Source organism: Peromyscus leucopus, chromosome 13 (genome assembly GCF_004664715.2).
Source record: "Peromyscus leucopus breed LL Stock chromosome 13, UCI_PerLeu_2.1, whole genome shotgun sequence".
Lineage (NCBI taxonomy): Eukaryota > Metazoa > Chordata > Mammalia > Rodentia > Cricetidae > Peromyscus > Peromyscus leucopus.
The window spans coordinates 44,203,348-44,219,770 of record NC_051074.1 but is presented as its reverse complement, the minus strand read 5'-3'; the positions used below and the strand labels follow the sequence as shown (position 1 = coordinate 44,219,770).

Sequence of the window (16,423 nt, the reverse complement as noted above, 5' to 3'; positions counted from 1 at the left end):
AATAAATAAATAAATAAATAAATCTAAAAAACAAAAAACAAAAAACAAAAAAACCTCCAACTTAAAAAAAAAAAAAAGAAAAAGAAATCATTCCATGATGTAAAGTTCTTGGTAATCTAGAATAAGTATTATGTTAGCAATAGTATTAATACAAAAATGGAAAATAATTTCTTACATTACGGGAGTTCAGCTCTTAAAAAGAATAAGGCAGACATCCAGGGGACTCTGATAACATATTAAGTCAAAACACAGATGATGGAGCAGTATTTAAGTATAGATAGTATGATCCCATTAAATATTAAGTTACACCAACAGCTATACATATACTATATTATATATGCACTGAGATGGCTAATTTTATGTCACCTTGACCCAGACTACAATCATTTGAGAGGAAGAAACCTCAATTAAGATATTGCCTTCAGAAGATGGGGCTGTAAGCAACAAGCCTGTGGGGCATTTTTTAAAATTAGTTGTTGATGTGGGAGGGGCCAGTCTATTGTGAGTGGTGCCACCCCTGGGATGGTGGACCTGGGTTCTATAGGAAAGTAGACTGAGAAAGCTATGAGGAACAAATCAATAGGCAACACTCTTCTGTGGCTTCTGCATCAGCTCTTGACTCCAGATTCCTGCCCTATTTCAGTTCCTGCCTTGGCTTTCCTAAAATGACTGTAAACCAGGATATGTAAGCCAAATAAACACTTTCCTCTCCAAGTCACTTTTGGTCTTGGTGTTTTATCAGAGAAATAGAAACTCCAATGAAGACAGGCACAAAAATAATACATTCCCTATTGATGTTTCAATGCTTTGCCTATTTAATAATAAAAAAGGTAAAGCTGTAATTTGGAAAGGATGTTTCCATATTGAAAAATCAATAATGAAATTTTGTCTAATTATATTTAACTGCATACGTATGATAGTTTCTGAGAAATGAAATGTGTGAACTCAAATATGACCTGGGTTTTTAAGATTTGGTATAATATTTATCACTGTACTGTTTATATGTAAGAATGTCTTCTTGTCTTTTAAGAAACTTCAAAAGACTTAGGAAAAGTCCACTAGAACTTCTTCCACATGAGACTGTCATCCGGCGAATAGCATCACCATATGGGAGGAAGAGGCAGGAAGTGATATAGTCTTTCATGTGCTGCAGTTATTTCTCAACCTCATTCTCTTCAAATCATTATACCTGCTTTGAAATTTTTGAATTAAAAGGGAAGTTTGCTCAAGCCACTGGCACCCTTTTTGGATGAGGTGAAATCTTTCTTTCTTGTCAGTATTTTTTAAAAATCATTTTGAACTCAAAAATCATCTGTTTAAAATGTTGCCTTTTAAATAGACAATCATCCCAGACTTAGTACATTTACTGTGACTGTTTAGGAGCAGTAGGTATGTATAGATCTCGAAACATGTATGTATTGTATGCTTGTCTCTGAATATGTGTTGAAAGTTCATGTGAATGTAGATATACATGCTGTCTCTGTCTATACTTATGCGTTTTAGCAAATATATGTGCATATACATATATATGCATACATATACCCATATATATCTCGTACATGTACAGATACAAAGAATAGATATCTAAAGATACAGTTTCTTTGAAAGTAGGAAAGTATTTGGACTTCTCATTTTCAGAGAGTACTGTGAATAATGGGAAGGGTTTAATAACAATGCTTCTCTACGGCAGACTGACTGTGATCATCAATAAAATCAATCCTGAGGTCATGGTCACAGGACTACTATATTTCAGGAAAAATGGATACATGTGATGTTTCTTAAGATTCAATGTGGTTTGTGATTATAGTCCAAATTTTGATAAATAGACTTCATGCAATAAAGCATTTGTTTGAAGCCGTTGGAGATAAAAACTGATATTGTTAATTTGGTACTATAATGCCACAAAACTGTTCCTTCTAACTGCTTCATTTCTTCCCCAAATTAAAAATTCAAAACTAAGTGTTCAGGAAGAAATACATGCATGGTTTAAAAATAGCTGAACTTAGTCTAATATTAAAATTTGCACAATATTGAAAACTTAGATATTCAGTGATTTACCGTTATCATTGTAATTTGTAATATGCTTCCCCTTCATGCTACAAAAAATCCTAAGTCTTAGAAGAATAGAAAAACAGTGTACAGTTTACATCAAAACTCTGCTTTATTCCATATTTGTTTTTCCTGTATTTTCCTTCCCATTTGATTTTATACGTCCAGGTATGAAAATGATATATAAAACATGAGTGTTTTCAGGATTTTTGAATTCACCGTGTCAAAGAGAACAGGTTGTCTCCAATTCTTCCATATTTTCCTATATGTAGCTACCAATCAATCATAAATGATAGGTAGTAAAATGGTTTAATTTTGAATGAATAAAACAAAGAAAATACAGACTATTACTATAAGTTAGGTAATTATTTGTAAATTTGTACTAAAGAGTCTATTTTAATGCCATACATCTTCTCATGTATGGCATGGAGGCACACACACAGAAGTGTAAAGAAAGATGATTCTGCTCAGAAATAAAGAAAAAAAAACACAGTCACCTCTCAAGAATCCACTGTACATAAATAAAGTAAATGATCCCAGATGCAGAAAAATTAAGGTTCATTTAATATAACCATGCACAGGTTGATACATAAGCAGATCTATTTCCTGATTTTTGCGGCAACACAGAATGTGTAAGGATGGGAGTCCCCTAAAGCCAGAGCTTGCTCTTGCTATAGATCCCCCCTCTCTATAAAACATTTTTTAGGAACAAAAGCAGCCAAAGTAGCCAGGCGGCGGTGGCGCACACTTTTAATCCCAGCACTCGGGAGGCAGAGCCAGGTGGATCTCAGGGAGTTCTAGGCCAGCCTGGTCTACAGAGCAAGATCCAGGACAGGCACCAAAACCACACAGAGAATCTCTGTCTCAAGAAACAAAACAAAACAAAACAAACAAACAAAAGCAGTCAAAGTATAAGTGGATATCTCCCATGTTTCATTTTACAAAAGCTGCTAGCCTAAGATGTTTTAGACTATCGCCAAAAAAAGACAGTTACCAACTTAATTTGCCGAGTGCTTAACTCAGTAAATGTAAATTCTGTTAGCTTCCTAAGACTGTAATTTTAAAGCAGCCTCTACTCATCATTTGTTCTCATAGACCAATGAACTTTAGTTTATTTTTATAATTATAGATATTTATAAATATTATTTATATTTGTTTAGTAAATTCGCTAATGACTGGGGCATGTTTGTTTTAGATGGGAATCATGTAGAAGTCTGCCAATGAAAACCGTTTACTTCGGTTAACAATGAAGTGAAGGAATGGAGCAAAAGTATCAAACAATACTGCAAGTCAGAAAGTCTATCTACATATAAGTGCATTTATAAAATTAATTTCCTTCTAAAACAGCCAACTTCTTGACCGAATTTCCCCACATCTCAGAGCACAACCCAGGCTCCTCAGCCCTCCCCAAATGCCATAACTGGATCAGTGGAATTACCTGACATCTTCATTAAGCTTTCCAACGCCCAGATTCTACTAGGATCTATGGAACTTAAATATCCAGATGAGGTTTCCAGGTATTGGCCAGGTTGTGAAAGCAGACAACATGCTATAAACACCACTGTCTCTCCATTATTGGGTTAGAGGGAAATGATTCTGAGGTTAGTTTCAACTATTTCATGCCACATAGTACAGAGCAGGGTTCCCTGTTCCAGGTGTGGAGGGTGTACTTACTACAATTCTCAGCTCTTCTGTTATCTCGGATCACTATTCTCTGGTTGATGGTGCTGAAGAGTGTTGTCCAGTTAATGGTGTGATAATAACACAGGTTGCTGTTGTCGGTAATGTAGATGTTGCCCGCACTGATTTCCTTCAGAGACTGGAATTGCAGGGAAGTGATACCTTGTTGTTTGAGGATAAGCAATGAGAGACCACTAAAGTGGAGAGAGGGGGGAATGGAAAAGAGTAATTTGTAAAATTATACTGTAAAGTTCAATAAGGACATAGCACCTCACAACAAAAATAAAAATAATGGAACATAAACAGTGGATGAATGGACGAACCTGTGCTCAGGTATATACTTGCATAATCATTTAATTTCCTAATTGGCAATGTCCATTTCTTATAATTATGAACACTGACAGTATATATTTACCACTGAAATATCGACTTACTGCCTTATCTTGTCAGCCTAAATTTTGTGTTCCTCAACAATAAAGCTCTATACTAAAAGTAAATATTTATAGAATAAAAAATATAAATAAGTCTTTATAGTTACCCATGATAACATGTTAATTCTGTTATAACTATGTAGAAATAGACATGCTTTCATAGGGTAAATATTACAGAAATAGATTGTAGCTTTTTAGATTTTGATTCATGTATATCAGAAATAAAAACTGATCAGTTGCAGAATGTACAAAAAAGATTAGAAATACAAAGAGTGAAACAGCTAAAAGCTTAAAATAAAAAAAAACACTGAGGAAGTTTAGATAGTTGGGAAAACCTCTGAAATCCAGTCTACTGGACAAAAGAATGATCTTCAAAAAAATTCCTTCTATTGCAACATAGTCAACATTTTGTGATCTCCTTTTTAAAATTCTATTGTGCTTAAAATATACTTTTCACATCCCTGTGTGTCAATCAACTAAATGGTATTGATCTTCCTTTGGTAGATACATGCTCTATTTTTTTACTAATAAGTATAATACCCCTGGCTTTAGTGTCTAGAACTGTTCTCAATAACAAAAAGGGACAATATTAAATCATGGAGTTGCAATTCTTTTATGTTTTTTTTTTTCCCTTTCCTTCCTAAACAGCTGAATTGTTGACTACTCTATCCTCATTATTCCTGGAGTGATTAATATTTTATCCAAGAGATAATAAAACTTGTTTGTGCATAGCACTTGAATAAATTTAAGTCCTAATTATCCTTTTTTTATTGTTCTTTTCTTTTACTCTTTCTGTGATATGTTTATGGGTTTCACTGTGGCATTGTCATATACATAGAGTGTACTTTTATATTCCCTCAGTTTATTTACTCCTATATTCCCTCCACACTCACTGCTCTCTCTTCTTCCCAAATAGTCCCTCTTCTTGTCATATTTATCTGTCTATCTACCCTCTATCTCTATATCTGTCTCTATCTATCTATCTATCTATCTATCTATCTATCTATCTATCTATCTATCTACCTATCTATCAATCTATCTATTATCTATCTACTATGTTTCCATTCTGTATACAGAAAATACAATGTTTGCCTTTTGGGGTAGAGTTTATTTTCTTTTACATAATCCCCAGTACCATGTATTTCCTGCTATGACAAAATGATTATTCTTCCATACGGTAGGATTCTACCCCAGTATATATGTGTGTGTGTGTGCTTGAGTGTGTGTGTTTTGTTTTCTTAGAATTTCATATATGAGTATCGTATTTACATAATTTTCACTCTAAACTTCACACTTTTAATTTCTTGATGCCACCCATATTCTACAACTTATGAATTCTTTTTCTTTAATTATTATTGTTTTATGCATATATAATATACATATTACAAATATTATTATATGATATTAATATATTATATATAACATATATATATATATATATATATATACACACACAAACATACAAATAAAATCTCCCTAGTCTATTTAGTGTTTATCATATGTATATGTGTTTATGGTTGACCACATTGAATTGGATAACCTATTGAGGTTCATCTCTGCAGAATATTGATTTTCCTCTCTGAGTAGCCATTGTCTAGGGTTGGGCCTAGATTTTCTCTACCCATATTGGAACATCAAACAATGTTGTCTTTAAATTTATCTTATTTAGCCATCCATTTATGACATGCCCGGCCTTTCCCTAACTTGGTTATTGTATATAAATATAGATAAATATAGATGTGGAGGCAACTCTGCCTTATGCTAACTTTGGGAATATATATAAGAAGTGTATAACCTGATGATACAGTGGTACTACTTTGATGGTAGAGGGACCCCCACAATGATTTCTGCTGTTGGTAAACTAGCTTCCATTTCTACATTTGATGTGTAAGTTTTCCTCCATCCTTGTTAGCATTTAATATCTTTTGTTTTCTCAGTGGCATGCATTATGATGGCACTTACTTCCATCAGGTATCTTTTCCATTAAATAAGGATGTTGAACATTTTTTCAAGTATTTATTGTCCATTTTTACTGCTTTTCAGAACTTAGAGCTATATCTGTTTTTGTATAAATAGTCAACTTTAACCGTTACAATTTAAAACAAACCTTTAAAAAAGGTAGAGACTTATTAAAGGTTCATTTTATCATGTAAATTTAAAATATCAACATTAATATTTGCCAACAATATCATGCTGACCTCTCCATTTATTATTTAACACTAAGGATAGTAGACCTACCCCAATAACATCAACACCAGATGAATAGCACACACAATAGCATCAAAGATACATCTCTAGCCTCCAGGTACAACAACATTTATTTCCCAAACTCTCAAGTCATTTCTGAGGCATCTAAGTTATCCTTTAGTACATTAAAAATTAAAAATAAGGTGCAGTTCTACAGGTCATATCACAGGCTTCATACCTGAAAAATATCAGGACAGGCAATAAATCCTTGAAAATCAAACCATGAATTCTATGTGTTTCTCATCACACTGGAAATTATTTCAGGAGTTTAATCTTTGGAATTAATCAGTAGATCAGTAAGACTGATATTTTTAACATTAAAGAACTTGTGGTGTCCTTCCTTGTATTTGTACAGCTTACAGACTGAACATATTTACCAACCTGTAGAGGACTCTCCCTCCAATGGTGACGAGGTTGGAGAAAACACTGAAATCTGTCATATTTGGAGGCCAAGATTGTATGTTCAGGAAACCTATAGGGAGGTAGGAAAGCAAAATAATTGATGATATTATTTTTCAATAACAGTGCTAATTATTGTTCAAACGTGAAGAAAACATTTTTTGAAAGGTAGAGAGGAAGCAAAAGACAATGAAAATTACTTTTGAAGCAACCACCACATATTTATTCCTTTATGATTACATATAGTACTATTAGTTTCTGGAGTAAACAGTAAATGCAATGCTGATATCAAAGTATGTGACGAAGAATCCCTGTTTCTAAGACTCAAGCAATCATAAAGGTGTATATATATCAAATATTGAAAAAAGTACATTTACTTTATTTTGGTAGATACATATATAGAATGTTGTTCAGTTAAGGGGAAAATATAGTTCTATTTCTGTGAATTCGTTCACCATTTATCTATATAATATCACATCTGTATCGACCTAGAAATCTAAGCTATTTGTGTTTAGCTAATCTTTCTCATCAGGTTTTATTTTCAGTGATGTCAAATCCAAGTTTGATTCTTATTTATGAACCTATAAGGGTTATTATAAAAGATTTTTAAAAAGTAAATCTTCAAAAAATATCATGCTAAATGAGTGCAATATATTGCCCATATTGAACTGCAGTTCTTATGAGAAAATGAATTGCAAAACAAGTTTCTAAGAATCACAGATCTTTTGGTCTTTGCAAACACAATATTAACAATATTTTAAAGTTTATTTATGTAATTCTATTGGTTTCAAAATATTGAAGTTCCTGAATGTTCAAAACCATGTGAGTTTTTAAAAACTAGAACTCCTCTCAAAAATTGATTTGCTATTATAAATATTGTGTAATTATTTCAAGAAAACAGAAGGTCACATAGCTTGGGGCAAAAATTACATATACTTTTCAAAGTACCTGTTATTTCTCTGACCGTCCGAAAGACATTCAGTTTCTCTGGGTCTATGGCTTCAATTGCATTGTAAGGGTCCCTAGGAAATCAAGAAGAGATGCAGCCAAATTTAAATTGATCATTTTTAACACAGGAAACACTTGCTTCCATCAAAATAATACATATTATTTAAAATATTAACAAATTTCTTAATACAAAACATAAATTTTGAATATTTCTAAAGCACCCTTTCCTTATGAAAAAGGCTTTGAAATTAATGTCTGATAAGTTCTAAAGTTGTTATTTAAAAACAGCTAATAGATTATTTTCAGTTTTCTCTTCTAAAAATATTATAGGTAAATATCGGCCATGCAAAATAATTGCACACTTGAATATTAGGCCCAACATAACACCGAACTATCTCAGTAAGTAAAGTAATACTTTCAGAAATTTAAGGAACATACAGCACTTCTTTAATGCTTTATTACTTTAAAAGGCTTTTGAAGATGTATGGAGACTTCATATCTTCAGGGAAATGTTAAATTTTATGCACTGATCACCTTTCAGTGAGATACTGAACTTTTTAAGAAGAATGAACTTAGGCTTTTCTAAAAGTATATAACATTAAATGAGTTTTATTCTCCTTATGAACACTTACCTTTTGTAACAGTTTGTGAGAACTTTCTTGTTTTTGTGTGGAAAAACACAGAATACAGCAATGTCTTTATACAATCTTAATAGGGTTGTAAACCAAGATACTTTATAACACCCCAACAAACAGGCAGATACATGACATAGATGCTGGAAATGAAGTCTGCATCCACGGAAAGATGGATTTGAAAGATCATTATTTTCAGCAATTATGAGTTCCAGGTTGAATTCACAAACCACCCGACACTGGCTTCCTGAACTCGGTTCATCAGCATATTTGCCCCACACCATGGAACCATCTCAGCTCTTTAAAAAGGGCTTTGCTTGACTAAATAACTTTTCAAACTAAGAAATGCAATCAGTGCAAAGTACTACTAGTTTAATGTACATTGCTGTAGAAAGCTCCAGTGCGAGATATTGCTGAGACTGAGGAACCACAAGCACATTTTTCTGTAACTCAAAAAAATACTATTGATTCAGAATATTCTTGGTGTCACATGGATATCTCTAAAAGCTTAAAGCCTAAATGTAAAGTGCTGTGGGATGGTCTGTATGTCAAATTGCTCTGATTGGTCAATAAATAAAACACTGATTGGCCAGTGGCTAGGCAGGAAGTAGGTGGGACAAGGAGAGAGGAGAATTCTAGGAAGCAGAAGGCTGAGGCAAAAAGACACTGCCAGCCACCACCATGACCAGCAGCATGTGAAGACGCTGGTAAGCCACCAGCCACGTACGTGGCAAGGTATAGATTTATGGAAATAGATTAATTTAAGCTATAAGAACAGTTAGCAAGAAGCCTGCCACGGCCATACAGTTTGTAAGCAATATAAGTCTCTGTGTTTACTTGGTTGGGTCTGAGCGGCTGTGGGACTGGCGGGATACAAAGATTTGTCCTGACTGTGGCAAGGCAAGAAAACTCGAGCTACAGTAAAGTTCTCAAAAAGTTAAACTCTTGCTCTCTCTCCTACACTCTCATAAATGTATGATGTGTACATACGCGCATATATACGTGTGTATTTGTGTGTTGCATATGACCATTCTTTTAATGTTAATATATACAAAATATATACAAAAGTGAAGTGTAACATGTGACAAAACTTTTAAAATTAATTTGTATTCATTCTTTGAAATTTTCATGCAAATATACAATGTATCTTCATTATGCCCACTCTCACTTCTTTATTCCAGTTTCCTCCCCAACCCATCCAATACATCTATCTACCAACTTCATGTCTTCTTTTTTTTGCTATAAAATATTTGAATACACTGAATCCAATTAGTGATGCCCATATTCACATGGTTGTGGGATCCTCAACTGCAATATGGGGCAAAATAACAGTGACCTCCCCTCCAAAGAAAAGTAATTCTCCCTGCTCCAGCAACCTTCAATTACCTCCATCATCCCAGCTAAGCAGCCTGTCATACCTCCATGCTAGATTTTTAAACTAGCTTCATATTGTGCAGGTCTTGTGCAGATAACCTCGGCTGCCATTGGTTCATATATGAAACAGTCATGCCATGTCCAGAAAACAACACTTCATATAGTGCTCCATTTTACCCTTCAGTTCTTGAAGTCTATAGCCATCTTTTAATGTACAAAACTCTTTTAAACAGAGGAACTATAAGCTCTGAAATTGGGGAATGGACTTTTAACATTGCTCTGCTAGGAAAAACAACATCCAACTCTTCTGGCCATAAATTAAATATCTTGACTCCATAAAAAAAATAATAAATTCAAAATTCAGGGCAGGCACACAATAATGGAGACAGCCAAAGTCATGACTGAAAACTTCCTGGTTTCCAGAAATGAAATTCATTTTGGGCTATTAGCAAGAAGACCAATGGACCACAGGCATTTTATATATTTAATTTTAGAGATTTGAGACTCCTATAAAATAAGTCGACAGAATTCCCCTTTTCAATTTCAAAGTACCTGTAGGAGTCTCATGCTAAAGCCACTAGAGATCCACACTACCTTAAAATCTCTTGTCTCCCTAAATACAGAGCCATATCAAAGAACATTATGACTCCCCGTTACTGTGTTTGGTGATCCACAATAATGTTCAGCATAGAAAGAAAAAAAATCAAGGTGTGACTTATACTGTCGGCCACTGTTGCAACCTGTCATGAAAACCTTTTCTTGTCAGTTCCCTTTCTGTGACACAATTCCAGCATACTTATGAGCATCTTGTCACTGTAAGACCATGCACCTGAACAGTCAAGACAAGGGATGAGAGGAACATTCCTTTGATAACCCTAGACATTTTGCATGCCTTTACTTCTCATTCTAATTAAGGAAATAAGTTGAATTTTCATTCATGGCAAAGACAATTTTATGACCTGATGTGAACATGCCAATTAATTTTCTTTAGCTCTTTTAAATACAAAAATTTAATTGACAAATGGCCAAGACTATATTTTCTGAAAGAAATGTTTCTGAACACAGTATCATTTAATTATGACTTTTGACCTCATCATTAAAGAACTGTGTTATATTGAAAGTAACAGCATTGAAAGTCTATCAAACATTTTTTTTTTTGTGGGGGGGGTTTCAAGACAGGGTTTCTTTGTGTAGCTTTGGTGCCTTTCTTGAAACTCACTTTGTAGATCAGGCTGGCCTCGAACTCACAGAGATCCGCCTGCCTCTGCCTTCCGAGACCTGGGATTAAAGGTGTCCGCCACCACTGCCGGGCACATAAAACATTTTATTTTCTAGAAGTTTGATGTGGTATTGTGTTCCCCAAAATATTGTGTACCCTAATAAATTTATCTGGGGTCAGAGAACAGACAGCCACTAGATACAGAGACTAGGAAATGGTGGCACTCACGCCTTTAATCCTAGCATTCCAGACACAGAAATCCATCTGGGATTTCTGTGAGTTGAAGGCCACATCGGAAAGAGCCAGGCATGGTGACACACACCTTTAATCCCAGAAAGTGAGCTTTAATCCCAGGGAATGTTGGTAGAAAGCAGAAAGGTATGTAAGGCGTGAGGACCAGGAACTACAAGCATTTGGCTGGTTAAGCATTTGGTTGGTTAAGCTTCAGGCTTTTGAGCAGCAGTTCAGCTGAGAGCCACTGGGATGAGTACACAGAGGTTTCTAGTCTGAGGAAACAAAACCTGCTGAGAAGTTGGCCAGGTGAGGTTACCTGTGGCTTGTTCTGGTTCTCTGATCTTCCAGTGTTCACCCTAATACCTGGCTCAGGTTTGATTTTATCAATAAGAACTGTTAAGGTCCCTGCTACAGAAGTTTATTGTTTATAGTAGTTAGAGTAGTGACTGTTAAAATCTACTCCTGCCTACCTTTACTTCTCTCTCTCCCCACAGGTGCATGCATGAGTGTGCTCACATGCGCGCGCGCGCACACATACACACACACACACACACACACACACACACACACACACAGAGATTGGATAAACCACCACCACAGCCTTGGATCTATTGCATTGGCTTTATAGTTATAGTTTCATGAAATGAATGGAAAGGGCTTCAGAATATATGGCCCATTCTAGCATGAGACTGCAAATGAAGGATATATCATACTTCACATTTATTTGTCTTGCAAAAAATGCCCTATTTATTTTCCTCCTGACACAATGGTATCAAACTTTAACTTAAAGTATTTCAGGGGTCAGTACTAAGATTAAGGACAGATAATCATCTGAAATAAGAAGCATGATGTACCTGAAACAAAATTTTGCCTTGATTTGCTTTCTTTCTAAGACAGTCTATAAAAGACTACAGCTAACCCATAAGGTAAGATTTGTTTAACATTTTTCTGAGCTATGAATTAGACATAGTCACAGAGGTTTTTCTTTTTCTTCCTTCTCGACCTATCCTTAGTGCTTTTTCTTTCCTCTGCCGCATTCACCCCTCCAGTTTCCTTCCCTTTGTACCATTCATTAAGATTTCACTGGTACGGGGCTGAACAAATCAAAATACTTTTTGATTTATTCACCAAAACAACCAGAAGAGCTATTTATTATCCATCCATTTCTCAGTTTTTCACTGGAGGAAAGTAAGCATTTGACACGAAAGAGAATCCACCAAGCTCTATTCACACCATCCATCATGTAGCTGCTATTCAAACTCAATGCTGGTTTGGACCGGGTCACCTACATAAACTGTCCCATCTGTCTTTTGTTGAGTTCATTTTAAAGACAAGCTTTTACCTTTGGATTTCTAGTCCATGGTGATTTTTCTAGGCAATTCTTTTTCACTTGAATAAATTAGTGATATTACAGTCGGCACAGAATGAGGAATTTGTTTCATAGTTTGCATGTGGTTCCTAGTTTACAACACATTTGATTCCAGGAGATAATTTTTATTTGTAATTATCTGTTGACTATAACTTCACTCTGAAGGAGATATGAATTTGTAAAATCGTCATAAGTAGCATAACTCCCCCAAAAGTTCTACCATGGAACAAGACTAAAATACTTATTCTAAGCCTTGCTGAATCATTATTTTTTAAATTTTCACCTCCCAGACATTCTTTCAAAGAATTTTGACCTTATGCAGGTGAAATTTTATGATTATTCTGCTACTATAAACCACTTTTTTCCAGTGATTCTCAATAGGGGTAGCATCACTCCATTAAAAGAAATTTGGGGCATTTACAGGAATACTTTAATTGCAACAGTAATTAGGCTTTTAGTAAGAACCAAAGGGCAATGTTGTTAAAATCATATTACAGTAAAGGATTTCCTTGTGTCCCCCAAGATCTTAAAAAGAACTACCAGAGACAATCTCAGATGTGCTAATTTTATAAAGCCATCACTCGTGTGTAATTCCCAACTTCAAAGAAAGTTCCCTCTGACAGTGAGCGTGTGTGTGTGTGTGTGTGTGTGTGTGTGTGTGTGTGGTGTATATAATATATATGTTTAGTTATTTTCTATTTCAGGCTCCAGCTATTCATGTGACCTTTATTTTCCTGTATTTTTTTTTACAACAGAACGATTTCTAATATCATTTCTCATAAACCTAAATTTTTAGTTTAGCAGAAGTTGAGGGATTTTCTTGCAACACCAATGTATCACACTAGATATTTTCATATGCTTGTTTTAATTATAACAAGAAAATACAATGATTTTTAAAATGTATGTATTTAACTGGCCACATAATCTGCAGATTTTATTTTGAATTTATTAAGAGGTCAAATGCTTTATAAACATATACATATGAATTTATGATGTTAGATCTGACAATGTCAAAAAAGACTTCTCTAAAGTAAGTCAATTCATAAGATTATACTTTCAAATTGCACTGACCACTGAAGTCTTGAAACTGCTACTTTTTTATCCTATCTGTGATGGCTAACATCATCAATGTTAGAGGATCTAGAGACTCATAGGAGGTAAATCTCTGAGCACACCTGTGATTGGTAATCTGGAGTAGGTTGCCTTTGGGAATACCTGTGAGTACTTATCTTGACTGAGTCAGTTTAGGTGGAAAGACCAATTTGAAAAGGGTGTGGAACTATGTTAGAGGCTGGGGTTCTGGATAGAATACAAAGGAGAGAGAGCCATACACACAAGGTGATCTGCCCCCTCCAGGCCCTGGTGCCTGACTTCCTTACCATGTTAGCTGAACTTGGAAACGGTGAACCAATATAAACACGTCCTCTCTTAAGGTGCTTTTATCAGGGTATTTTATTATGGTAAGAGGAAAAATAATTAATATGTTTGTCCACGTGGAAAGAAGTAATGAGTATCAGGTGGCTCCATGTGGTATTGTATTCCCCCAAATATTGTGCATGCTAATAAACTTATCTGGGGTCAGAGACAGAGTAGCCACAATATTAAACATAAAGGAGAGGCAGTGGTAGCACATGCCTTTAATCTTAGTATTCCAGAGGCAGAAATCCATGTGTTCAAGGATACAACCAGGCATGGTGACTCACCACACCTTTAATCCCAGAAAGCAAGCCTTTAATCCCAGGGAGTGGTGGTAGAAAGCAGAAAGGTATATAAAGCATGAGGACCAGAAACTAGAAGCATTTGGCTGGTTAAGCATTTGGCTGGTTAAGCATTCAGGCTTTTGAGCAGCAATTCAGCTGAGACCCATTCTGCTTGAGGACTCAGAGGCCTCCAGTCAGAGGAAACAAGACAAGCTGAGGAATTGGCAAGGTGAGATAACTGTGGCTTGTTCTGCATCAGATCTACCAGCATTCACCCCAATAACTGGCCTCAGGTTTGATCTTATTAATAAGAACTTTTTAAGATTCATGCCACAGCTGCATCTTATTTCTTGGATCCTCAGATAGTATTACTAACAGATGTTCTTTTTGTCATAGGGATATTTGGTCTTAAAAGGTAATAACTAGTCTATACACAAGTTCTTTTTTTGGATATCATGTATTCAGTAAATTATAAAGAAAGGAAGTAAATATTAGCCCAAATCTCCCACCCAATGGGCTAAATATGGTAGGTCAACAATGCAGGTGACATCAGAGGAAATGTGGGGACTTTAGTGAAAGTTAACTGAGTGGATCCCATCTCAAAAAGGTGAGGGTTTCTCATCTCTAACACATCACTGTCATATGTCAATGTGGGCTGAGAATTACCAAGTTTTTTTAAGTGGGAAGTTAGAAATCCTAATTTTAAGAAAAGCTTTGGTTTGTCTAATAATAACAAACTGGACACAAGATACATGTAAACCTTTACAGAACATGACATGGGGCCATATTAAAAACTACATTTTTAAATCAAGATATTGTGTGCAAGAGCATAAATAATAATTTGTTTGAATGAAGATAAATACTTTGTCACATTGCTCATGCTGTTCTTATTTGGAAATACTTATTCAAAATGTGCTAAGCTATTTTGCTTCCAGAAATGATGTGATATATGTTCAGTGTAAGAGTTTGAATTAAAATATGTGAGTGATAGTCTTTATTTGTAGCCTGTAGCACTAATATTTAGAGATTAAGTAGTAATATAGACAAATAGATAAAATACAAAGTACAACTATTGACGTTTTTATTACACAAAGAATACAAATTTGGTTATTTCCCCAGTTAAAGCCAGCAGGCAGTTCTGTAATGAAGGACCCCAGATAATGCAAGAATTTTTATTACCAAAATAAAACCCACTTTATAGTTGTGCTAATTTCCCCATATAAGAGAAAGAGAGAGAGAAGAATACATAAGATCATAGTGAATTTTTTTTTTCGAGACAGGAATTTTTAAAAGCAGCTTAGGAGAATTGCAGCTTAATTTTATGTCAGATTCTTTGAGTTGGTTCATGTGAGATTGTTTTTTAAAGGGATGTATGTTGTTTTGAACTAATGTGTTGCAAATTCAAAGGGAACTCGTCACTTTATGTGTCAGTGGTGTTTCCTTAAAACCTGGGCTTGCTGAACAGTGGGTTTTAGGAGATTGCTCTCAAAGCACATTTAAGCTGAATTACAAATTTGAATTGTCATACCTAAATACTGACGAAACTCTGAAGGCAGATGAGTCCCCCCTAGCACTCCTGGAGGGCTGTCTACTACTTTGGCTGGAAAGACTGTTAAGGTAAAACTCTTCTAAGTCCAGATGAATCAACGATGCGAGCATGCGGAGCAAAGAAACACCTTCACTTCCCAGAACAATATTGTACAAGATTGAATACTTACCCATGAATCCCAGTGACAAGGAAGATGAGATTCCCATTGATCTTTGTACAGTTTATGAATTTGTCAATGTTACTGGAATCCACAGTCTGGGCTGACATCAATGATCCTGTACCGATGCCGTCACACGCTATAGAAGCAAGATTCAGAGTAAACAGCTCAAAAACATATTCTCGACTAATACATCATTGCGCTTTTCATTATAAAATAATAGCATTTATTTCAAAATTTAAAAATACCTTTCCCTCCTAAATGATAGTTATTAAATTTTGGTTTTTCAAGACAGGGCTTCTCTATGTTGCCATGGCTGTCCTGGAACTCACATTGTAGACCAGGCTGGCCTTGAATTGAGGGATCTTCCAGTCTCTGCCTCCAGAGTGCTAAGATTAAAGGAGCGCTAGGGTTTTAAAGGCATGAACTACCAGG

General features: G+C 35.1%; 1 protein-coding gene across 4 annotated transcripts in view; it reads right to left on the bottom strand.

Moving 5' to 3' along the window:
• Erbb4 (erb-b2 receptor tyrosine kinase 4) overlaps nucleotides 1-16,423 on the bottom strand; it is a 1,086,504-nt gene that overhangs the window by 314,668 nt on the left and 755,413 nt on the right. For all 4 annotated transcript variants that reach the window (XM_028870095.2, XM_028870094.2, XM_028870096.2 and 1 more), the window contains exons 9-12: nucleotides 16,001-16,127; nucleotides 7,755-7,828; nucleotides 6,789-6,879; nucleotides 3,724-3,923 (exon numbers count right to left, since the gene is read on the bottom strand). In XM_028870095.2, coding sequence (XP_028725928.1) covers nucleotides 3,724-3,923; nucleotides 6,789-6,879; nucleotides 7,755-7,828; nucleotides 16,001-16,127 — 492 coding nt within the window. The remainder of the gene's footprint in view (nucleotides 1-3,723; nucleotides 3,924-6,788; nucleotides 6,880-7,754; nucleotides 7,829-16,000; nucleotides 16,128-16,423) is intronic.